The sequence below is a fragment of the Acinonyx jubatus genome, chromosome A1 (assembly GCF_027475565.1).
Source record: "Acinonyx jubatus isolate Ajub_Pintada_27869175 chromosome A1, VMU_Ajub_asm_v1.0, whole genome shotgun sequence".
NCBI lineage: Eukaryota > Metazoa > Chordata > Mammalia > Carnivora > Felidae > Acinonyx > Acinonyx jubatus.
This window is the reverse complement of record NC_069380.1, coordinates 139,769,775-139,795,498: the sequence shown is the minus strand read 5'-3', so window position 1 is coordinate 139,795,498 and position 25,724 is coordinate 139,769,775. Positions and strand designations below refer to the sequence as shown.

General features: G+C 36.0%; 1 protein-coding gene across 6 annotated transcripts in view; it reads left to right on the top strand.

Annotated features, from left to right (window-relative positions):
- WDR41 (WD repeat domain 41) overlaps nucleotides 1-25,724 on the top strand; it is a 188,348-nt gene that overhangs the window by 127,550 nt on the left and 35,074 nt on the right. For 5 of the 6 annotated variants that reach the window (XM_053224226.1, XM_053224232.1, XM_053224224.1 and 2 more), the window contains one exon: nucleotides 15,592-15,707. In XM_053224226.1, the coding sequence (XP_053080201.1) occupies nucleotides 15,592-15,707 (116 nt within the window). Of the gene's footprint in view, nucleotides 1-13,002; nucleotides 13,329-15,591; nucleotides 15,708-25,724 lie in introns of those variants that run through there. The other variant, XM_027039587.2, reaches the window with a different exon arrangement.

Here is a 25,724-nt window from a genome sequence, read left to right as displayed (position 1 = left end):
TTTTCTTGGTTATATACATAGGAGTGGAATTTCTGGGACCTGTGGGAAAAAAAGGAATTCCAGGAAGATGGCAAACTATACCCCAGGGTGACGGATATTCATCAGGCCTGCTCAAATGGGAGCAGGAAGTTTGAAGTTTTAAGGAGAGAGGTCTCCAGAAATATAATGGAACTGGTATCTTAGAGTCACCAGAAAGAACCAGGAAAAGAGGCAGTTAAGAAGAGCTTTCCTGGGAACAGAACAAACCTTAAATTCTGACCTTAAAAACTGTCCTTGTCTGAATTTTATTGGATCATACTTTAAAGTATAAATTACTTGGGGCATTGTCAGAAACAATCAGCCTATGATTAGTGGAGACTAACAGCTGGTTGTAATACCAAAAGGGGCGGAACACTTAAAAGAAAAATTGGGGAAAGAGACAAAGAGAGCCCTGCCGAAACCGAACATTCAATGATGACTGTCCCATACTGAAGGCTCTGCCCTCTGATGAGCTACAGAAGAATTTTCATACTATGCATGTAGCCTGGATATGTTTGGGGAACATGAGGAATAGTCTGTTGAACTAACCACAAGTCTATTACCTTAGTGATTTAGTTTAACCACTAAATCAATACCCAAGCAAACAACAACAAAAATAAGCACCAGAGAAAAAGAGAAATATGCAGCCAGTGTTGATACAGTTGTATTACCTAAAAGTTCAGTTTTATAGAAACTACCTGTGAGGGTTGCTGGAGAGGAGGTGGTGGGGAGATGGGCATTAAGGAGGGCACTTGTTGGGGGTGCCTGGGTGGCTCAGTCGGTTAAGCGTCTGACTTCAGCTCAGGTCATGATCTCGTGGTTCGTGAGTTTGAGTTCTGTGCTGACAGCTCAGAGCCTGCAGCCTGCTTCAGATTCTGTGTCTCCCTCTTTTTCTGCCCCTCCCCTGCTAGTGCTCTGTCTCTGTCTCAAAAATAAATAAAACATTAAAAATTTTTTTAAAAAGGAGGGCACTTGTTGGGATGCGTACTGGGTGTTATATGTAAGTGATCAATCACTGGGTTCTACTCCTGAAACCCATATTGTACTGTATGTTAACTGACTTGAATTTAAATAAATAAATTTAAAAAAAAGAAAGAATGAATGAAAAGTACCTATGAGGGATGCCAGACATAGGATGTCACAGAGTTCAAAGCAGCTTTTATAAATGTGTTCAAGGAGCTAAAGGAAGCTATCCTTAAAAAAGTAAAAGATTCTGTGATGACAACATCTCATCAAATAGAGCATACCAATAAAGAGACAAAAATTGTAAAACAGAATAAAAAGGAAACTTTGGACTTGGAAAGTTAAATAACCAAAATGAAAAAGTCACTGGAGAGCTTCAACAGCAGATTTGAACTGTCAGAAAAAAAGAATCTGCAAACTGAAGAATAGGTTGATATAAATTGTGTAAGCTAAAAAAAAAAAAAAAGGAAAAGAAAAAATGACAGAACCTCAGAGAAATGGGGGACACATTAAGCATACCAACATATAATATGAATATCAGAAGGATGAGAATGAATAAAGGAATAGAAGTATTTAGAGATATGGCTGAAAACTTCCCAAATTTGATGAAAAACATTAATCTACACATCCAAGAAGCTCAATAAACTACAAGAAGCTCAATAAAATACAAGCAAGATAAATATAAAGAGATCCACAACTAGTTACATCATAGGAATGAAATCCTTTTACTTTGAGTCAGTAGTGAGTAAGCAACATTTACCATCAAATGTCACAGCCATAAGATTGTAAACACTGAATATTGATTTAACCAAAAATTTGTTATTTATTGAGAGGATGGTAAAAAGGAACGTTGGTAATACAGTTGCAGTGGTGAGATGAGGCAAGTTTAATGTGAAGTTTAATGTGAAGTTTACAGTTAGTGTTAATCCTCATGTAACATAAGAAATCAAAGATCTCAAAATGATGCAAAGAGAACAAAAATAAAAGCAAAAGATAGCAGTGTATGCACATTTTCAGAAATATGTAGGTAAATTGAAAAAGGAGCAGCTACAGCCTTCAAAGTGGTTGCTTTTGGAGGCAACACTGGGAATGGGTTGGACGGTGTGTTTTGTTTTTTGTTGTAAGCCCTTAGTACAATTTGACTTTATGTATATACATATTTTTTACATCCATAAAATGCAATTTAATTTTTTTACCTTACCACAAATGGTGATACTTCTTTTTCTTTTTCTCCAGCTTTATTGAGATATATTTACACATAACTACTTTAAGTGTAAGGTATACAATGTGATGATTTGATACATGTATATATTGCAAAATGGTTAGTAAGGTTAGTTATCACCTGACATAATTATCTTTTTTTGTGTGTGTGTGGAGAGAACATTTAAAATCTACTGTCTTAGCGACTTTCAGGTATATAACACACTGTTGTTAACTATGGTCACCATGCTCTACATAGATCCCCAGAACTTACTTGTCTTATAACTGGAAGTTTGTACCCTTTGACCAACATCTCCCTGTTTCCCCCAAATGCCTGGCAACCACTGTTCTACTCTAGTTTTTATGCGTTCAGCTTTTAAAAATTCCACATATACATGAGATCATATATTTGTCTCTGTCTGACTCATTTCACTTAACATAATACCCTCAGGGTTCTTCCATGTTGTCACAAATGGAGGGATTTCCTCCTTTCTCATGGCTGTATAATAGTCGTGTGTGTGTGTGTGCGTGCGTGTGTGTGTGTGTGTGTGCGTATCCCATTTCTTTGTTTAGTCATATTTTAATGGACACTTAGGTTGTTTGTTTCTTTGTTTTGGCTATTGTGAATAATGCTGCAGCGAACATAGGAGTGAGGATATCCTTCAAGATAATTATTTAATTTCCTTTGGATATATACCCTGAGGAGGGATTGCTGGATCATGTGATAGTTCTTTTTAATTTTATGAGGAATTTTCATGACATTTCCATAGTAGTTGCACCAATTTGTATCCCCACCAACAGTATACAGTGTTTCCTTTTTTCCACATCCTCACCAATACTTGTTATTTCTTGACTTTTTGGTAATAACCATTTTAACAGGTGTGAAGTGACATCTCATTGTGGTTTTGATTTCGCATTTCCCTGCTAATCAGTGATGTTGAGAATCATTTCATGTACCTGTGGGCCACTTGTATGTCCTTTTTATTTATTTATTTTTTAAAAATATAATTTATTGTCAAATTGTATGTCCTCTTTAGAAAAATGTCTGTTCAGGTTCTCTGACCATTTTTAAATTAAATTATTTGTTTTTATGCAGTTGAGTTGTATGAGTTCCTTGTATAATTTGAATATTAACCCCTTATCAGATAGATGGTTTGCACGTATTTTACTCCATTACAAACATTGCCCTCTTGTTTTTTTTTATTGTTTATTTTGCTGTGCTTTTTTAGTTTGATGTGGTCCCACTTGTTTATTTTGTTTTTTATTGCTTATATTTTTGGTGTCATGTCCAAAAAAATTATTGCCAAAACTAATGTCAAGGAGCTTTTCCCCTATTTTCTTTTAGTAGTTTGATGATTTCAGGTCTTATGTTTAAGACTTTAATTCATTTCAAGTTAATTTTTGTGAGTGGTTTCAGATAGGAGTCCAGTTTCATTCTTCTGTAATGTACTTACCAGTTTTCCAAGCACCAGTGGTTGAAGAGACTTTTCTTTCTCTGTTGAGTATTTTTGGCTCTCTTGTCAAATACTGGTTACCTTTATATGTGAAGGTTTATTTCTGGGCTTTCAATTTTGGTACATTGGTCTTTGTGTCTATTTTTATGCTAGTACCATTCTGTTTTGATTACTCGAACTTTCTAATGTAGTTTGAAATCACGAAGTGTGATGCCTCCAGCTCTGTTTTTCTTTCCCCATATTGCTTTGACTATTTGGGGTCTTTTGTGATTCCATATGAATTTTAGAATGGTTTGTTCTATTTCTGTGAAAAATGCCATTGGAATTTTGATAGGGATTGCATTTGATAGGGATTCATAGATGGTTTTAAGTAGTATAGACATAACAATATCAGCTCTTCTGATCATGAACATGGGGTATCTTTCTATTTGTGTCTTCTATTTCTTTCATCAGTGTCGTATAGTTCTTGATGTCTTATAGATCTTTCACCTACTTAGTTAAATTTATTCCTAGATATTTTATTGCTATTGATTCTATTGCAAGTGGGATTTTTTTCTGATAGTTTGTTGTTACTGTTGTTAGTTATAGAGATGCAACTTATTTTTTCAACAATGATTTTGTATTATGTAAATTTACTGAATTTTTAAAATTAGTTCTAACTAATTAGTTCTATTAGTTTTTGGTGGAGTCCTAAGAATTTTCTGTATATAAGATCATATCATCTCTAAACAAAGACAATTTTACTTTTTTTCCCCCCTGATTTGAATGCCTTTAATTTCTTGCCTAATTGCTCTGGTTAGGATTTCCAGTAGTGTGTTGAATAGAAGTGACAAGAGTAAGCACCTTTATTTTGTTCCTGATCTTAGAGGAAAAGCTCTCAGCTTTTCACCATTGAGTATGATGTTATTTGTGGGCTTATCATGTATGGCTTTTATTATGTTGAGGTACATTCCTTCTTACCCCATTTGTCATGAGTTTTTATGAAAAAAGGATATTGAATTTTGTCAAATGCTCTTCTCTATCTGTTGAGATGATTATATGATTTTTATCTTTCATTCTATTGATGCATATTACATTTATTGATTTTCATATGTTGACCCACCCTTGCATCCCACACTTGCTCATGGTATATGATGTTTTAATGTGCTGTTCAATTTGGTTTGCTAATATTTTGTTGAGAATTTTTGCATCTCTGTTCATCAGGAGTGCTGGCTTGTAGTTTTATTTTCTGGTAGTCACTTTATCTGGCTTTGGTATCAGGATATCGCTAGCCCTGTAAAATGAGTTTGGGAATGTTTCCTCTTTAATTTTTTGGAAGTGTTTGAGAAGGATTGACATTAATTCTTTTTATATATTTGGTAGACTTCACAAGTAAAATCATCTGATCTTTGGCTTTTTTGTTGTTGTTGGCAAGTTTTTTGATTACTGATTTTATTTCCCTTATTATTGGACCATTGTTCAGATTTTCTATTATTCAGTCTTGGTAGGTTGTATGTTTCTAGGAATTTATCCATTTCTTCTAGATTATCCAGTTTGTTGGCATATAATTATTTATAGTAGTTTCTTATAGTAATCCTTTGTATTCATGTGGTGTCAGTTATATTATCTCCTCTTTCGCTTCTGATTTTGACTCTTTTTTTTTAGTTTAGCTAAAAGTTTGTCAATTTGTGTACTTTTTTAAAAAACCAATTCTTAGTTTCATGGATCTTTTCTGTTGTTTTTCTGGTCGCTATCTTTTTAATCTGTGCTCTGATATTTGTGACTTCTTTCTTCCTATTAACATTGGGCTTAGTTCCTTGAGTTGTAATGTTGTTTGTTTGAGATTTTTGTTTCCTTTCTAAAATATAGGTGTTTATCACTATGAAGTTTTCTATTAGAACTACTTTTGATATATCCCATAATTTTTGTTATGTTGCTTCCTTTTTTGTTTGTTTCAAGATATTTTGATTTCACTTTTCATTTCTTCTTTGACTCACTGGGTGTTCAGGACTGTGTGGTTTAATTTTCACATATTTGTGAATTTTCTAGTTTTCCTCTTGTTTTTGTTTCTAGTTTCATACCAGTGTGGTTGGAAAAGATACTTCGTATGATTTCAGCAATCATAAATTTGCTATTTCAATCTTCCTAAATCTGTTAAGATTTATTTTGTGACCTAACATGTAATCTATCCTGGAGAATGTTTTATGTACATTTGAAAAGAATGTGTATTCAGCTGCTGTTAGATAGAATGTTCTATATAAGTCTGTTAGGTCCATTTGGTTTAAAGTTTAGTTCAGTTGCAGTGTTTTCTTATTAATTTGCTATCTAGATGATCTGTTGTTGAAAGTGGGTTATTGAAGTCCCTGTTACTGTATGTATTGTCTATTTCTCCCTTCAAATCTTTTAGTATTGCTTAATTTTTTTAGGTGCTTCTATGTTGGGTGTATATATATTTACAATTCTTATATCCTCTTGAGAAGTTGATCCTTTTATCATCATATAATGGCCTTTTTTGTTGACAAAGTTTTTGTGTTAAAGTCCATTTTATTACAAGTATGCTACTCCTCTCTTTTGGTTTACACTTGAATGAAACTTTTTTTTTTCATCCTGTCACTTTGAGTTTTTGTGTGTCCTTAAAGCTAAAGTCAGTCTTTTGGGGTGCCTCAGTGGCTCAGTCCATTAAGTGGCTGACTCTTGCTTTTAGCTCAGGTCATGATTTATGGTTTGTGAGTTTGAGCCCTGCATCAGGCTCTGTGCTGACAGAGTGGAGCCTGTTTGGGATTCTGTCTCTCCCTCTCTCTCTGCCCCTCCCCATCTTGTGCTCAGTCTCTCTCTCTCTCAAAAAATAAACAACAAAAAAAGTAAAGTCCGTCTTTTGTAGGTAGGATATACTTAGGTCTTCAGCTAGTCTCTGTCTTTTGATTGGAGAATTTAGTTCATTTATATTTAAAGAAATTATTGATAGGTAAGGATTTACTAATGCCATTTTATTAATTGTTTTTTCTGGTTGTTTTGTAACTCCCCCTGTTCCTTTCTTTGTAGATTGATGATTTCTTGTAGTGTTATGATTTGATTTTTCTTCTATTTATCTTTTGTCTCTCTCCTCTGTTTTTGCTTTCTGGTTATTATGAGGCTCACACAAAACATCATGTAGATATAATAGTCTCTTTTAAACTGATAAGAACTTAACTTCATTTGCATATAAAACTCTCCCCTTTGATTCCCCCACATTTTGTTTTTGATATCACAGTTCACATCTTTTTGTATTGTGCAGTCATTAATAAATTATTTTAACTATAGTTAATTGTAATTTTATTTTTTTAACATCTTTATTTATTTATTTTGAGAGAGAAAGAGAGAGAACAAGCTGGGGAGCGGCAGAGTGAGGGGGACAAAGAATCCAAAGCGGGCTTTGTGCTAACTGTAGAGAGCCTAATGCAGGCTTGAACTCATGAACCATGAGATCATGACCTGAGCCAAAGTTAGGCAAAGTTAGGCAGTCACTTAACTGACTGACAAACCCAGGTGCCCACTATAGTTAATTTTAATACTTTAGCCCTTTAACCTTTTACTAGAGTTGATGAACACACTACCATTTTACAGTAGTATTCTGAATTTGACTATATGCTTACCATTACCACTGTGTTTTATGCTTTATGGTTCTCTGTTACTAATTACTGGAATTGGGGAAGCTAATTTCTTGTTTTATTTCAGCTTGAAGAACTTCTCTCAGCATTTTTGGGTAAGGCAAGTCTAGTGGTGTTAAACTTCTTCATCTTTTGTTTGTCTGGAAAGGTATTTGTCTCTCCTTCATTTTTTAAGGACAGCTTTGCCAGATAAAGTACTCTTGGTTGGCAGTTTTTTTTTTTCCTTACAGAACTTTGAACATAATATCCCATTCTCTCCTAGTCTTCTAAGATTTTTGCAGAGAAATTTGATAGCCTTATGAGGATGTCCTTATACATGAAATATTTTTTTCTCTTGTTGTTTTTCGATTTTCTTTGTTTTTGGTTTCAGAGTTTTATCACTTTGCGCCTTGGGGAAGATATTTTTGGGTTGAAATTAATTGGAGACCTTTTAGCTTCATGAATATGGTTATCCAGATCTCACCCCAGATTTGGGAATTTCTCAGCCATTATTTCTTGAAACAAGCGTTTTGCTCTTTTCCCGCTATCTTCTCTGGGATTCCAGTAATGTGTAGATTCTTCATAGGATCCCCATTTCTTTCATGCTTTCTGAGAGCATTGGCTGCTATTCTCCCAGCCACTCCCTAGCCCGCAGCTGTGCAGCAGACTTCGGTATTCTAAATGGGACAAGAAAGAAGTGGTTCCCTTCGACAGTGTCTTGCACAGTTAGGGAAAATTGGAACTCACTGATATGCTTTCAGTTTTCTCCATTGGTGAAATCATAGGCGAACAAGATTTTTCTTGTCACTGAGATATGCCATCTTGGAGGCAGGATGATGTGGGTAAAGTAAAACTGTTCCTTTTACCCTCTTGAATGTGTCTAATCTTGGATTTTTTTTTTTTCTCGGATGGTATGCTGAAACTTTTCTGCTGGACTCCCAGAGTTTCACAGAGGTACTCACCTCCATGGGTGATTCTCTAAATCAGTGCTAGTTGGGGGGAAGATGGTAGAAAAATTATTCCTTAATGTTGATGATGTCACTTTTTATTTTAAATTGTGTAAAATAAACAAAATATAAAATTTATCATCTTAACTGTTTTGAAATGCAGAGTTCACTAGTGTTAAGTACATTCACATTGTTGTGTCATCAATCTCCAGAACTCTGATGATTATTTTTTAACCAGATTTTCTTAGAACTTACTCCTTAAACTTACTCAATACTAATTTGTGTGAGCATTTGTTACTCTTCAGCTGTTTCTTCTTAAAATACAAGAATCTCCTCAAGAGTAACCTAAAAATCTAGTATAAGTTCTTTGAGATCAATTACCATAAGATTTTAAATTGTACAATTTTGAGGATCCTCCATTCATAACAAAATGTCTCACAGTGTGTTCCAGTTCCCTTTTCTTCCTTGTAAAGTTTTAGAAGCAGCTTGTCTTTCTATAAGAAATACTCCTGAGATTTTCATTAATATTTGCCATCTGGGCCTTGAAGTTTCTTTTTCAGAACATTTTAAACTATGAATTCAATTTTGTTAATGGTTATAGAACTACTTAAGTTATCTCTTTGAGCTTGAATGAGTTTTAGTAGTTTTTGTTATTTGAGAAATTGATTCATTTCTTTTAAGTTGTGAAATCTGTGTATGGAGCTATTTATAATATTCTCTTATTACCTTTTTATGTCAGTAGGGTCTGTAGTAATATCCTCTTTTTCATTCCCTTTAATGCTAATTAGTTTCTTTTTTTCTCCTTTCTTGTCAGTCTTGCTTGAGGTTTATCAATTTTACTGATCTTAAAAAAAAAAACCAGATTTTAGTTTCATTGGTTTTCTCTGTTCAAGTTCATGATTCTTTACTCTAACATCTGTATTCTGCTACTGAGTCTATACAGTGAGTTGTTGATTTTGATCATTGTATTTTCAATTCTTAATTTCTGTTTGGTTCTTCTATTTTATATATTGTATTTCTTTGTTGATGTTTCGAATTTTAACATTTGTTTCAAGAATGTTCACAATTGCCATTTAAAGTTTTATAGTAGCTCTTTAAAGTCTTTGTCAGATAATTTCAGCATCTGTGTCATCGTGTCATTGACATCTGTTGATTGTGTTTTCCCATGTGAGTTGAGATTTTTGTATTTCTTCATATGCCAAGTAATTTTGGATTGTATTTCTGGGCCTTTGAAATATGACACTAAAAAAATGGTTTTATTTAACTCCTAAAGAGAATGTTGGGATTTTAAAAAAAAATTTTTTTTTTCAACGTTTATTTTATTTTTGGGACAGAGAGAGACAGAGCATGAACGGGGGAGGGGCAGAGAGAGAGGGAGACACAGAATCAGAAACAGGCTCCAGGCTCTGAGCCATCAGCCCAGAGCCTGACGCGGGGCTCGAACCCACGGACTGCGAGATCGTGACCTGGCTGAAGTCGGACGCTTAACCGACTGCGCCACCCAGGCGCCCCATGTTGGGATTTTTTTTAGTAGTTTACCTGGCTAGATTTAGACACAAGTTCCAACCTGTGACTGTGATTCCAATATTGGCTCAGTTTAAGCTTTTGCAGTGTTAGTTGAATTTGTCCTATGTGTGTACCACCTAGTAATTAGTCTTGGATTGAGTGAAATTGTTAGCTTAGTTCTCAGTGTCTTTCGTATGCTAATTAGAATAAGATCGATGCATATTCAGGTGAGAGAAGTGAGCCCTGGAGTTTAATTCAATATTTTATGGAGTTTTCCCTTTCTGCTATCTCTCTAGTACTTTCAGGTTCTTTGGATCTCTGGTCAGAAACCATCTACTTCCATCATTGTTCCACCTCTTTTACTCACTGGTGAACAGACAGAGGGGGAAAGAGCAAGGAAAAGCTTTGGACCCACCATCTTGCTGCCTTAACTTCATCAAATGAAGAAGTTTCTTTTCCTTCAGGATTTTGGCTCCTGCGATCTCCTCTTGGTAGTCACTGTTGCTGCCACCATTGTTATGGGATATCTTGGAGTCTGTGACATGAGAGATTGGAGAAATGGAATGAACCCTCCCAGGTGCCCCTTTTGGCTCCTTTTTATAATGTATTTCTCTTTATTGATATTCTAATCTTGTTTATGCATTGTTTTCCTTTGTCCCTGTCTTCCTGTACTTCTTTGAGTGTCTTTATTTTTTTTTCTTTTTAAATTTTTTTTTAACGTTTATTTATTTTTGAGACACAGACAGAGCATGAACGGGGGAGGGGCAGAGAGAGAGGGAGACACAAAATCGGAAGCAGGCTCCAGGCTCTGAGCCATCAGCCCAGAGCTCGACGCGGGGCTCAAACTCACAGACTGCAAGATGGTGACCTGAGCTGAAGTCCGACGCTTAACCGATTGAGCCACTCAGGGCGCCCCCTTTGAGCGTCTTTAAAAAGACAATTTTAGGAGCTCCTGGGTGGCTCAGTCACTTAAGCATCCAACTCTTATTTTCAATACAGGTCATGACCTCACAGTTTGTGAGATTGAGTCCTGCATCAGGTTCTGTGCTGATAGTGTGGAGCCTGCTTGGGATTCTCTCTCTTCCTCTTTCTCTCTGCCACTTCTCCACTCTCTTCTCTCAGTCTCTTTCTCAAAATAAATAAATAAACATAAAAATAAAAAGGCAGTTTTAAAAAAGTCTTTGTCTAGTAATCTCAGTGTCTAGGCTTTTCAGGGTCAGTTCTGTCGATTAATTTTGCTCCTTTGAATGGGCCATACTTTTTGATTCTTTGTATGCCTTTGGTTTTTTGTTTTTTGAAAACACTGGACATTTGAATCTTTTAATGTGTCAACTTTGGAAATCAGATTTCCCTCCTTCCCCAGAATTTGATGTTTTTTGATTGTTTTTGTTTTTGTTTTTTGAATGTTGAAAAGTGTCTCTGTGTTGGGGATTAGCTTGAGTTGAAAGCTCAAGGTCTCCTCATGTCTTTTTTTAAGCCAGTGTCTTTCCCTGTGCACATGTGGGTTTCTAAATTTCTCTATGTATGTGGTTGCTTTTGAATGACTTAATCTTTAAATTAATATAAGGCCGAAAATAAGGAAAAGGGCAGGGAAGAAACCTAAAGATGTGTTATTCCTTTAAATGCCCTGTAAGCAGCTGTAGTCAATAGGGATTGAAACAATGATGGCCGGGTTCTGTGCTAGCCAAGATTTCCCCTGAAAGCTGCAAACTTTTAAATAGAATTTAGAGCTTCAAAATAGTTTATATTAAGTCTGCCAGTACATTTGTTGTCTAGGTAGAGAGAGGGGATTCCTGGTGCTTCCTACTCCTCCAGTTTCTCCGAGGTCACTCTCATAGAATCTTTTATAAATTTCTTTCTCAGCTGCCCTAAAAGGAACCAAGGGAGAAAATCTTCATCCATGGACCAGTGCTTTAGAGACCAGAAAAGTGTTCTTAGATCAGACTAACGAGGCAGTGGGAACCCCTCCCCCACCAAGAATATGGAAACTCAGAAGGATAAAATTTAGTCTACGTGGGCAACCATGTTGCCTGATTTGAAGATTGACCTCCCAGGACCCGAATCCTGGTGTTTCTGGGTTTTGTTTCACTTAAGATGAGTCCCCCTTTACTAGGGTCTAGTCAGTCTCTATTTGGTCTATCTTTATTTGCATACAGACTACAATTTTGGGCTAGCACACTGAAGGCAACCTTTTCCTGACCTTTTTGAGTGTTCCTTTGTCAAGTGCATTCACAATGAATACAAAGATGAATCACAGAAGATTCCAGTTCTCCAGGGACTGGTAGTTACATTGATCAGCTGCCTATAGCCAACATACCTTCATGTAGAGGGTATGGCCCTCTATTAGTGGTGTCCAGTGCATTCTGCTTTGATCCTAGAGAGCAGCAATTTTACTGCTTTTGGGATCTTGGTGCATCTGTACCCAGTACATGTTTTTGAATTAATGCAGTGGTTGGGACAATTGTGGTAGGTTCTCTATATGAATTTACTGCCAGGACCCTCATTTGAACCTAATAATCACATATGCAAATATATGCACGAACTTTTACAGACATAAGTATTAGTAGTCCCTAGACCAGTGATCCTCAAACCTTGCTACTCATCACCTGAAGAACTTTCCCCAAGCCCTAATTCCTATGTTCTAACCATGGAGATTGTTTTAGTTAAGTCTGAGGTGGAAGCTGGAAATGTGTGTTTTTCAAAAGCTACCTCATAATTTTGATAGGCAGCCAGAGTAGAGGACCACAACCCTTTGAATGCCTAAGAAAATCTAGTAGTCACAACAGACGATTTAAAGTGCCTTCTATTATTTAGGGAGATTCTGGGTTAGAAAGTCAAGAGCAGTAGTTTTGGAGCAGCATGGAGATTGTATTCCATTTTCAGTGTAGTCACTTAGATAAACTACTGATTTTTCAGAGCTTCAGGCTTTTTTTTTTTTTTTTGTAATGAAATAGGCATTATAGCGTTACCATGAAAATTTATGTAAAGCCTTACTTAGCACCTCTACTACAGCACACAATAAATGTTCGTCAGATTTATTCTGGTGTACACACATGCCACTGGATATGTCCAGATGCAGAATCTACTGAAGTACACCTTCTCTAGCCAGTTCTTTAGGAAACCAGGGGGTTGGAGAGGTTAGTTTTCTAGCCCCCCAGCCAAGTGAAGGTCAAAAGCCAACCAAGAAGGAGGAGGCTGTTGGTACTGGTTGCTCTCCGGACTCCAAGTGCTGTGTTACGTATGTCCACCAGGGGCCGCTGAAGCTACCTAAACCCCGAGCGCTAACCTGGAGAGGCCTCCGCGCGTGCTCACTGGGTGCTACGCGTGCCTCTGAATCCCCTCCGCCATTCTAGCTTTTGGCTGCCCCAAACCAACCCTCTGTGTCTGAGTAGGGCAGCGCTTTGGGGACACAAATATTCCCTCTTCTTGGGCTTCGCCTTGTACTTCTTCGTTCCCAGGGCAAATCTGGGGCGGCAAGTATTAGTGTCTCCATTGCGCTGCTGCCCAGGAGATAGAAGGCTGAGCCCCGCGCAGAGTTCAGGCTGACTGGGTCCTGGGCCCAGCGAGAAGCTGCCGCTGCCCGGATGTTGCGATGGCTGATCGGGGGAGGCCGAGAACCTCAGGGACTGGCCGAGGTAAACCCCCTGGCGACTCTGCCTGCCGCCACAGAGGCCGAGCATGCCTGACCAGTGGCTTTTGTCAGAGTCCAGTGCCTCATCCAGACGCGGGAGACCCGGGCGGAGGCGGGGCCTGCGGGTTCGGAGGCCGGCAAGGGCGGGGTTGGCGTGCGGGCGTGCGGGGGACGCCCTTCCTGTGGCTAGTCTGAACTGTTGATCCCCCTAAGATCCTGAGAATTAAATATCCCTGTTTCAAAAGGAGGTAACTGAAGCTAATGTGGTTCAACAGCAGGCTCAAGGACATTCAGCTAGCCTTCTCCGTGCTTAAACTAGCTTCATTTCAATTATAGAAGTATCTGGCTTACGAGAAAGAAGTGGTGACTGCAACTTTCTACTTAAGGTTTATTAGAGTTGGTGTCATTTCCCACCAACTGATGCTTGCTCAGGAAATAGAATCTTTGATTATTTACCCAAGAACAAAAAAGGATAGAAGTATTTTAAAAAATTTATATGCTTCAAAGTCAAAAAAGTGATTTTGTAATTAACTGCTGTTTTTTGGTTCCATAGTCTGGCTTTCTTCATGGGCCTGAATAATTGAGTTGACTATAATGAAATTTATATTTGAAAGACTGAATACAATAATTTTGGAACCTTGAAAGGTTTTGTATGCCACCGAGAATTAGAATTTGTGTTGAATTCCCGTTATTTCTCATAGGAAGTAGTTGTTTAGATTGTTAAAAATGAAAAATTTGGGTAGTTGTGAGTCAGCAACCTTATTTCTCACTTTTAACTTCCTCATATTTTTGCAGTTGAGGCTTACTGTCTATTAAAAGCATTTATTTCAAATTAGACTCATTTCAGATAGGCTGAAATCCTAAGGATTATGGAAAAGTTGTAGAAAATTATCATTTATGTGACATGATAATTCAAAATTAACCCCTTTATTTGATGAATCATATAATTAGATTAACTGATTCTGCCTTTCCTGATAAATTTTCATTTAGGGCAAGTGGTATACAGTTTTCAGATTTCTCAGTTTTGTTTTTCTAGTCAGAACCACTGCCAGAACTGAGATGGGATAAATAGAAAGCACCCACTGCTTTGGGGATGATTTTTTGGGGAAAACACTTAGGCATGCTAGTTCCACGTTTTGTATAACTGTTGTGAATTTGCGCATTGTTGGAACCAATGATTTTCCTTAATTTATGCGAGAACTTTGTATCCAGACTTCTAGTTTCACAGTATTTCTCTGGTGGGATGTTTTGCCCTTAGGGGACATTTAGCTATGTCTGGAGACATTTTTGATTTTCAGGATGAGGAAGGTTAGATTTCTATTAGCATCTAGTATGTAGAAACTACAGATACTGCTGAATATTCTACAGTGCACAGAATAGTCCTCAACCACAAAAAATTATTTGGCCCAAAATCTCAGTAGTGGCAAGTTTGAGAAATTGCAGTTCAGAGGTTAAGAACAAAGGTTTTATCATGAAATAGTATTGGGTTTGACTACAGAAATGAGGTTAATAAGACCTACCTTACAGAATTGTTGAGTGAATTATATGCCGTATATGATTTGCACAGTGTCTGGCTTAAGGGCTGTGACCTAATTCTCTGTTAGCAATTATCTTTATCAGACTTACTGTCCAAAATGGAATTTATTGAATTTATCAACTCCAAAGGATTTCAACCTTTCTTTTATTCATTCAACAATCATATATTGAGTACCCATAACGGGCTAGGCACTGTTGTAGTCTCTATTTTACCCTTTTGATCTGCAGTTTTGTTGTCAAGTTTTAACTGAGAAACACTCATTCTAAAATACTGAGTTAGATTGGCCCATTGATTTTTTTTAGGTCAGGTTTATTGAGATACAATCTCCTTAACATAAAATTCACCCTTTTTGTAAATATATTGTGACTTGAAAATACTAAAATGAATGCAAGAGTGAGATTTTTTTCTTCCTTTTTAGATTGTTTTTAGATAACAATTTGAAGAATGATGATCTGAGTTTAAGGATTATATTTAGGTCACTTCTAACAAAGAAGAAAAAATTCATGATGTGAATTTGTGGTTAAGAGAAATATTTTATGTTAAATTGGCAGTTAGTTGATATTAGGGGAAATCATATATAGTATTAGAACATGATATCATAGCTTTTTAAGTCTTATATTCTTAGATGTACACCATGAAGTAGGGTATTTTATTTCGCTATGGTTATTTATCATAAATAATTTAATTTCTCTTTCTCTCTTGTTTTTGTTTTCTTTTTATCCAATACAAGAAATCTCCCTTACAGACAATAGGTGAAGAACAAACCCAGAATCCCTACACTGAACTGCTTGTACTGAAAGCTCATCATGATATTGTACGGTTTCTGGTACAGTTAGATGAATACAGGTAAGAAGCTCTAGTTGTCCAGTTGCCTACTGTTTGGAAAGAGCTTTTAGGGAATTGTATATTTGAAAACAGCTTCATAATTAATACATCTTTTCTAAAAATTTCAAATCTGATCATCTGATCTAAAAATTTCAACTATTTACTCAAAATTGACATCTGCATCTTAATGAAATATGCGTCTGAAGTCATTTTTTGCCCAGAAGTCAGCATGTCATATTTGGTGATTTGATGGTTATTTTTATTTGAAGTTTCTTTTGTTTTTTATTGCTCAGGAAAATTTTTTGTTAGTTTAGAAGAAGTGTATGACTTTAAAATTTGCTTGTAAACAAATTTTACGCGAGTTTTGTTAAGGTGAACCTAAATTTGAGAAACAAATATGGGAAATGTTTAACTATCAAGTACCTACCAGGAATGTGCTATTTTTAGTAGAAAGTAAATATTTAATCTGAATCTTATGTTAATGAGGAAATCCTTTGAAAATGTTCATTATTTACTTTCTTGTCAACTGAGATAATACTGTGTTTAACTGCAAATAGAGATGAAGTATGTAGGTCTTAGGATTGTAGATTTAGCTCATTTCTGATGTATGTATCTGTTTATTAAGCCCTTAGTCAGCTAAAGGTTATCCTTTGTAATATGTAGCATAATAACAATTAGAGGTAACTAATTAGTAATTTAGAGGTAACTAAGTAATTGTGTAACTACTTAATATTTGTCTTCACTAGAATCTAAACTTCATGGGAGGCATGTTTTTCTTATTCACCACAGTATCCTTGGTACCTGAGACAGTGCCTTACATATAGCAGGTGATTAATAGTTGTTAAATGAATGAATATGACCCTACAGACAATATTAAGTGTGCATGTTTCATGCCATCCTAACTCCCTAACCCCCGTCTGTTGTTCCTATCAATTTTTCTGCTATCATCTCTAATCTTCTCTTTTACCTTTGATACTTTTTTTTTTTCCATTTTTGACTCCATGGGTGACTGCTGTTGTGATTATTCCTAATTCTGACCATCACTTCTCATGTCTATTAGCCTTGTCTTCTCTCTTTTTTTTTTTCTTTAATGTCTTTGGTATTGCTTTTCCCATGTGCCGTGCAAGTATGACACTACCTGGAGTTAGATTAAATTTTACAGGTTAGGGACACAGTCCTGCACAGCACTCTCTGCACATCAGTCGCCAGTTGTAATCTCTAGGGGTCCCAGGCCACTCACACTTCAGCACATCAGTATGTATTACCAACAAGGAAGCTCACTTAAGTTCTGAGTATCCAGAGTTTTTATTATCCAGAGTTTTATTGGGGTTCATTACATAGGAATGATTGAGTCATTTGCCACCTGATTGAACTCAATTTCCAGCCCTTCTCTCCCTGCCCTTTGCCCATACTTAAGCCTCAGGTTGGAGGGTCAGGCTGATATCCCAGGGCTCACAGCACCAAACCTTTAATTACATGGTTCATATTTCCCACATGGCCAGCCACTATCCTTAATTGTGTAGGGATCCCACCCTACATCATCTCATTAGCATAAGCACAGGTGAGTTCTGAGGAGCCCAGCTGCCTTCTAGAAACCAGGGACAAAATCCTGACACATTATTGTACAACACTATGTTCCTCAACTTTTGCTTGAAAAGATTGACCTCATATATATTACTAGCCTTCCAACACTGTTTTGTTGTGATATGACCCAGACAAATCATAACATGTAAACCATAATATAAGAATCTTCAGCCCTTTGGTAGTATTCATTGCTCATATGTTCTAAGAGACACTCTGATTTTTTAGTCAGCCAGCCAGTCAGATTTTTGAAGCTAAGCATCGCTGGAAACATGGGATGTTTGGACCGCTAAAGTTTTTTTTTTTTTTTAAAGTTTACTTATTTATTTTGAGAGAGAGAAAGAGAGCAGGAGCAGGGAAAGGACAGAGAAAGAATCCCAAGCAGGCTCCACACTGTCAGTGCAGAGCCTGATTCCGGGCTTTAACTCGAGAACCATGAGATTCTGACCTGAGCCGAAGCCAAGAGTCAGATGCTTAACCTACTGAGCCACTGAGCCACTCTGCCCCTGGACAGCTAAAGTTCCTTACATGTTTTACCATAGTAAGTTGCTAAGCAGGTTTTAAAAAAACCCAAATACAGTAAAACCTTGGATTGTGAGTAACTTGTTCTGCAAATGTGCCACAAGATGAGCAAATATTTCTAATAAATTTTAACTTGATAAATGAGCAGTGTCTTGCAGTATGAGTAGTGTGTGACTCCAAACATTGCATGATCACAAGTGAGCCAATGGTTCTTGAAATTTGCTTTAATATACAAGTGCTTTGGATTATAAGCATGTTCCTGGAACAATTATGGTCACAAACCAAAGTTTTACTGTGGTTTCTTAGACTATAATCACTAATATTTGGGTCTTAAGGAATCCTCAGATCATGTTGTGTAAGAAAATTAAATAAAAATATACAGTGTACTTTCAGGATGTGATATTTAAATTTTTATATAGATTAACTGTTAAGATTCCATGTTCGTTACTACCTGTCCTCTGAAATGTCCTCTTGGCTTTTATTACATAGAGTAAGAATCTGCAGAAAAGGCCATCACCTAGAATAATGATCATTGTGAAAATGCTAATATCTGATTACATTTTCCCCACAGTGATGTTCCTGTATAAATAAGTTGTTTAATGATGTAGTAAATGTTCTGTTAACAGTAGAAAGTTATAGATAAGTGTATCAAGTTATATATTGCTCTTTTAAATACCACCCCAAACTTAGTGGTTTAATACAACCTGCTGTTTACTTAGCTCACCAATTATTGGGCTAGATTCAGCTGGGTGGGTGTTTTCCATCTGTGCCAAGATCAGCTGGTCTTGGTTAGATAGTAAACCTAACCTGTGCATCTCTGGTCAACAGGTAAATGGGCTGGGCTGGGTGATTCACATTGGACTCAGCTGGGATGACTGGGATCACTCTTCATAAGATTGCTCAAGTGCTTGTGCACGTAGTGATCATGGAGTTCTCATAAGAACGAAGGGGAAAGCCCTGTTGTAAGCTCTTCTCAGGTCTTTGTGGTGTTTGCTGCTGTATTGTTTGCCAAAGCAAGTCAGGAGCTGGCCAAATTCACTATGTTGGTAAATAAACTCTACCTTTTGAGGGGAGAAGCAACTAAGTCCATTGTAAATGGTGCTAGACAAAGGGAGAATAACTTGTGGCCATGTTTGCTGCCCACCGCAGTGAATCTAAATGTCTAAAAATGGATGCAAAACTTACATTTTGGCTTTTGCAATAAAGTGAAGATATTACTACATGAGTCACATTTAATTATTTGTATTCAAGTTATTACTATGCCAAAATTTACATCTAGTTAGGAAGTTTTTCTGTCAGTCACAGACCTATAGAACTTTCAATCTGTGTTTTGCTTTAAAAAACTGAATTCTGCACTGAAAGAAAAAAACTAAATGGTCACTACTGGTAAGAAAGATATAAGAAATATACAAACTGTATAAGTATTTATTTAAATGGAATTAAGAGCACAGCATTTTCATTCTCAATTTTGTAGTTTAGATAATATAGAATTATCTTTACTATTCCAGATGTATATTATTTTTGCGTTGTCAAATTACAGAAATACCTTTTCAGTTTTAAAATAAATACATATTATATTTTATGTTTTTTATTTAATTTTTATGGACCTTACATTCTGGTTTTTTGGTCAGCTGTTGTAATCCAGGTTTCACGCTTCAGGTCTTTAGATAATATCATTTTATTGAGAATTTTGCAGAAGGATTTTCTTGTTTTCTTGGTGGCTCAGCTAAAATCAGTGAGTGGAAAATTTTCACAGATTGGTTTTTGAAGATACCAAATAAATCCTGTATAACCTAACAGACAGCTGCCTTTTCTTTTCTTCTTTACTGTTTTTTGAACATGAAGTGAGGGTCATATTGATTGGGAGATCACTAAAGAAGGCTAAGCCTCAGCAAGAGTCTTCCAAATAATGGACTGTGCTAAAATTGCATGTAATACTCTAGCATTTGACACATTAAACTAAACTGAGTTCATAACACGTTTTAAGAATAGTTTTTTCTGTTGCTCATTTGACCATTCCTTGCTCCTCCAGGAAACAGACAAGGTTATGTAGGATGGTGATCATGACTGGAAAAGAATCAGGTGACCCATGAAATGCCAGACTGGAGAACAAAATGTGCCCTTAGGATAGCTGGTGAAGCTGTACATTTACAAGAAACTAAGTCAACTCAGTACAGTTTGATAATTCACTAACAGTATGCTATATCTTTAAGAAAATATTCTTAAGCTAAGAATATCTTCCTTATATTCAGAGAATAGAAATCAATAGTCAAGGTGATTTAGACCCTCTTAATCCCTGAGTTCCCTGCAAAGCAGATAACAAAATGGAATTAAATATGCAAATGGTTTATTAGAAACACCAGTGAAGGGACAGAGAAAGAAGCAGGATTGAACAAGGGGAGCTGTCTCAGACTATGGTCTAGATCTGACAAAGTCTCTGTAGGCCCCATGGGGAGCTCTGGAGGAAAGAATGCCCTTTAGGGGAATTCTATGTTGGATAGAAGTAACTGGGACTTTTAACCCTGCCTTGCTTAGTCATTAGCTGAGGGTCATCCAGGAACATGCTTCTGGCTTCCACCACCTTGCTTAAGTTCCATTACCTGGAAGCCAACTGAGGTAGTATGACTTTGGCTTCAAAACTGAAATGGACCCTGAAGTCAACAGGTGGAGGCTGGTAATCACCTTTCTGAGAGCTGGGCAGCTTCTCCTGAAGGGGTATCTGCAAGATCTGTATTGCCTTTCCTATACAGACTGTATCTGGGATCAATAATAATTGATGGGAGGAAATTTCTTTTTATAGAAGAATTCAGGCTAGGAAAAATTGTGGAATTGGAATATTGTAATTTTGCAACTTCTAATAAATTTAGAGAGTTTACCGATGGCTGTTAACCTTACATGCACACAAAGAAAAGACCATGAGAAATTACATTTCCTGTTGGAGTATACAAACTGCAAGGAGAAAAATATGAAGAATAAATAGAACAAAAGACTTTAAAGCTATATCAATTACTCCAATTATGAACTTTATTTAGATCCTCCTAATAAAATTTTAAAAAATCATGAGATTGGGAAGTATGATCACTGAGTATGTGGTGACATTAAGAAATTAAATGGTAACTTTGATGTAAAGGATTCCTAAAAGAGTCACACTGAAATATTTACTGATGAAATACAGCTAATTGGATTTGCTTCAAAATAATCTGCAGAGGGGGGATTGGGTGTGGTACGGATGAAACAATATTGGTCATGAGTTGATAATTGAAGAGAGATGATGAGTAACTGATGATGAGTAACTGATGATGATGATTTTTGTCATACTGTTTGCAATTTTATATACATTTAAATTATCCATAATGAAAAATTGAAAAATGATATATATTTGATATAGAGGAAATATATCTACATTTGATATATTTGATATAGAGGAAAGGTATTTTTGTTTGAGTATAAAACTTTTTCTTAAAGGGGCACCTGAGTGGTTCAGTTGGTTAAGCATCTAACTTTTGATTACAGATCAGGTCATGATCTCACAGTCGTGTGATCTAGCCCTGCATCAGCTCTGTGCTGAGCGTGGAGACTGCTTGGGATTCTCTCTCTCCTTCTCTCTCTGCCCCTCCCCTCCTCACTTTCATATTTCTTCCTCTATCTCTCTCAAAATAAATAAAACTTAAAGATGAAAAAACAAGAAAACTTTTTCTTAGATATTGGATGCAGGAATCACATAGATGGACCTGAACATATTAAGTAATAACTGGCAAAAAGCTGGATTAAAGGATGTTGGCTTTGATATACAACTGCTGTGGGATTTCTCATACTTCATCCTGAGGTTGGTAGACATATCACTCAAATCACTGGTACACCTGGACATCTGCAGGCTTCCCACTCAGATGTAAGCTTACCTCAAAAACAAGAGCAAACCAGAATGTTCCCTCTCTGTATAAACATATCCTCAGAGAAAGCCCTGAAGGATTTGAACTGAGCATGCTCAGTTCATTCTCACACGCTAATTTAACTGGTGGGGCACAGAGGCCAAGATGTTTCTTTAGTAGTTAGAAATTCTTTCACAGAAACTTGAGCTCAGGTGAATAGAGCTTCCCTTTATTAAAAAAATTTTTCTTAACACTTTTATTTATTTTTGAGACAGACACAGCATGAGGGAGGAGGGGCAGAGAGAGAGGGAGACAGAATCTAAAGCAGGCTCCAGGTTCTGAGCTATCAGCACAGAGCCCAACACAGGGCTCGGGCCCGCCAATTGTGAAATCATGACCTGAGCCGAAGTCAGACGTTTAACCAACTGAGCCAACCAGGTACCCCTAGAGATTCCCTTTAATAGAAATCACAGGGAGTTTTGGTTTTCTAGTACTTGAAAACTTTGATGCGTAGGTTAGCTTCTTGTTTGTGATTTGGTGGAGGGGAGAATTTACAAAGGGTTTACCTTTCCTAATGACCATGAAAACTATGGAATCTTCCAATACTTTCAATGTATGTGAACTAAAGAGGGACTTCAGACATTGACATATTAGAGTTATGTAGTTGTATGCATTTTTTTTAATGTTTATTTTGGAGAAAGAGGCAGAGTGCAAGCGAGGGAGAGGCAGAGAGAGCAGGAGACACAGAATCCTGAGCAGGCTCCAGGCTTTGAGCTGTCAGCACAGAGCCTGACACGGGACTCTAACCCACGAACTGTGAGACCATGAGCTGAGCCAAAGTTGGACACTTAACCAACTGAGCCACCCAGGTGCCCTGATGTATGCATTTTTCTTAAGGAAAAAAAAAATCATGTTCAAGTAAATCTAATGAAAGGATCAATGACATCAGTGTCTCTGGGTCATGAAAATGCTTTCAAGTTCCCTTTTATTTCTCTACAGGTCTCTACATACTTCTTTGATTTTCTTCAAGTAGTTCTAGCAAAAAGATAAATAAAAATCTATTTCGGTTTTTATTTTTTTAAGTTTATTTTTTTTGAGAGAGAGCACAACCAGAGGAGGGGCAGAGGGGGAGTAACAGAATCTGAAGCAGATTCACTGTCAGCGCAGAGCCCGAGGGACTCGAACTCTCACAAACAATGAGATCAGGAGCTGAGCCAAAACCCAGAGTCAGACGCTTAAATGACTGAGCCACCCAGGAGCCCCAGTAAAAATCTATTTTATTTATGTATGTATATGTATGTATGTATGTATGTATGTGTGTTTATTTCTGAGACAGAGACAGAGCATGAGGTGGGGAAGGGCAGAGAGAGAGGGAGACAGAGAATCCGAAGCAGGCTCCAGGCTCAGAGCTGTTAGCATAGAGCCCAGTGTGGGCCTCGAACTTACAAACCGTGAGATCATGACCTGAGCCGAAGTTGGTCACTCAACCGACCGAGCCACCCAGGCACCCCCAGTAAAAATCTATTTTAAATGAAATTTTTGTATATTTTCAATTGTGTTTGGTTTTGGTATTGTAGTACCATTTTTCAACTCTATTTTATTATAAAAAATGTATACTACTTTAGTTGCATCATGTATTATATTTGTGGATTATGTGGGAAGTTAGTTAACTATAGGTATTTTCTGTATTGCCATAATAATGTTCTGTTTTTATTTTTCAAGTGCTTTATGATTATGTAGATATTGAATACAGGAAAGTTTATGTGCAGGTTTATGGACTGTACTTTTCATTATATCCTCTAAGGTTATATTGGTATCTGTAGCCACCTTTGACTTAATTGAAATATATTCAAATGAATAAGAACTATTAAATAAGCACTTGGGTAATAGACATAGGAATTCTTGTGAAAATATTTTATACAAATCTTTGTGAAGCTTTGCTGTACATTTCAGTTCACAGTTGGCAAGAATGAGAGCACTTTCTCTAAGATGTTCAAAGGGAAGGTTAAACACCTTCCTTTAAAAGGAATGATTTCTATAAATTAAATTGAGTATAAATGAGAATTCTCAATGGATTCATGATGTGGACCCTGTAGCATTACTTAGTAATGTAGACTGAGTTCTTCAAGGGTAAGAACTATCCTTTTAATCTTTATTTTCAATATCAAATATGTATTATCAAATATAATTATATTTAATGCTTAATATATAGTGTTTAATAAATATTTCTTGAATGAATGAGTGAATCATCAACTCTTATGGTAAATTTAGTTCTCATGATTAGAGGAGGAAAAGATGGGACATTCTAAAAGTTTTTTTATAGGTCTTTAAATCATGCTTCACCTTGTTAAACTTCTTTTCATGCATATAGTTTTTTGCTTAGTCATTTAATTGTATAGTCTGAGTTTTTTTTAAGATGTGGTTTCATGTTGAAGATTATACATAAATATGGGACAGGAACTTGAAAAAAATAAAAGGAATTCCATGTGTGGAGTGGGATGGTGGATTTAAAAATTTTTTAATTTTACTTTTTGTTGTGACAGTAGATATATTAACAATGATAAAAGAAAAAAATGAGGTTACGTTAATAAACTGAATGATTATTTTACAGAGCCCTTGCAACACTTAAATGTTTGCTCATTCATTGAAAAAACATTTCTTTAGTGCTTTAAACCTGCTGGAAATAATCAGAGTTTTGTTGGACTAGAAAGTGCCACATTATAAACATTAATAAATATGGCAATTATTATATTGATTCTAAGAAGATTATTTTTTCCTATTTTAACCTCTCTGAAATTTGGAAACAGTATATATCTGATGGTGACTTTCAGTTATAATTGGCAGTATTTTTATCTTAATAATCCATAAAATAATAGAATGTCTTATAATTGATATCTTAGATTTGATGAAATACAGCACATTTCTAAACAATCGCTGAATTTTAAGATCTTGAAACAAGAACCACATGTAATTCATCTTGATATTTTCGTCACCTAGCATGAATCTCACTAAATACATTTTGTGCATCAGTAAAGAAGCATTTCTCTTAAAACCTTATCTTCAGATGTGAATCTTTGGATTCTACTAATTTAGAATGTTTTAAAAATTATTATTATAATTTTAATGCAATATAGCTATAATTCTTCCTTCTATTGAATCATTTAAACCTTATTGGCATTTTAATTAGTCCTTTTTTATAGTTGATTATTTCTGTTTACCAATTATATAATGTATCTTACTATTAGGAATTCTTGGGTTGAATTTTCATTTTTGATTTGCAGATGGCTGAAGTATGTACTTGACTGATTAGGATAAACTGATTTACTTTAAGATAAACTGATGAAGTGTAGCTAGTTTTCAATTATCCATCCTAATAGCATGGCTAATTATAATTTGTGAATGATCTCCCAACCCTTTGTTATTTTATGGGAGATACTAATATGTAGCAAAGTGATATTGATGTGTATTTTTAAGCTTCATGTTTTCTCTTTAGAGGAGGTAATAATAAATACTTATTTATTAGAAAAATAAAGAATAAAAAAAAAAAAAGCCTGAATAATCCACCAACTAGGTAATTGACCTCTGAGCAATAAAAAATTGGCTGTGATTTCATGCATTACTATTGAGCATTGTTTAGATTTAACTTTTGTTCACTACTGATTGAATTAAAGTTTGAGGTGAAATGCTCTATCATTTCTAAACTCTCAACCGTTCAATCATCTCTCATTGTGAACTCATGAGATTCAGACACGATAAAACAATAATGAGAAGTTAAAAATCAGGGTTAGAAAAAGTATGTATTTTAAACCTGCAGTCTTCTAGAAAGGAGAAAAGCAATTATAAGAGTTTCAAGAATCAATAGAAATTGATGTTTTATACCAAAGAAAACTTAAGACCTTGAGTCCTGCCTCCCCACCATCACTATACAAATAAAAAGAAATCAATAGGCCTAGAAACATAAGCTATTAAAGATTGACGTCCAGCAACTATTTTTGGTACTCAGGCATTGTTTACTATTCTGATTCAGAAAAATGTATGTTATTAAATAAGAAATTGTATTTTTAAT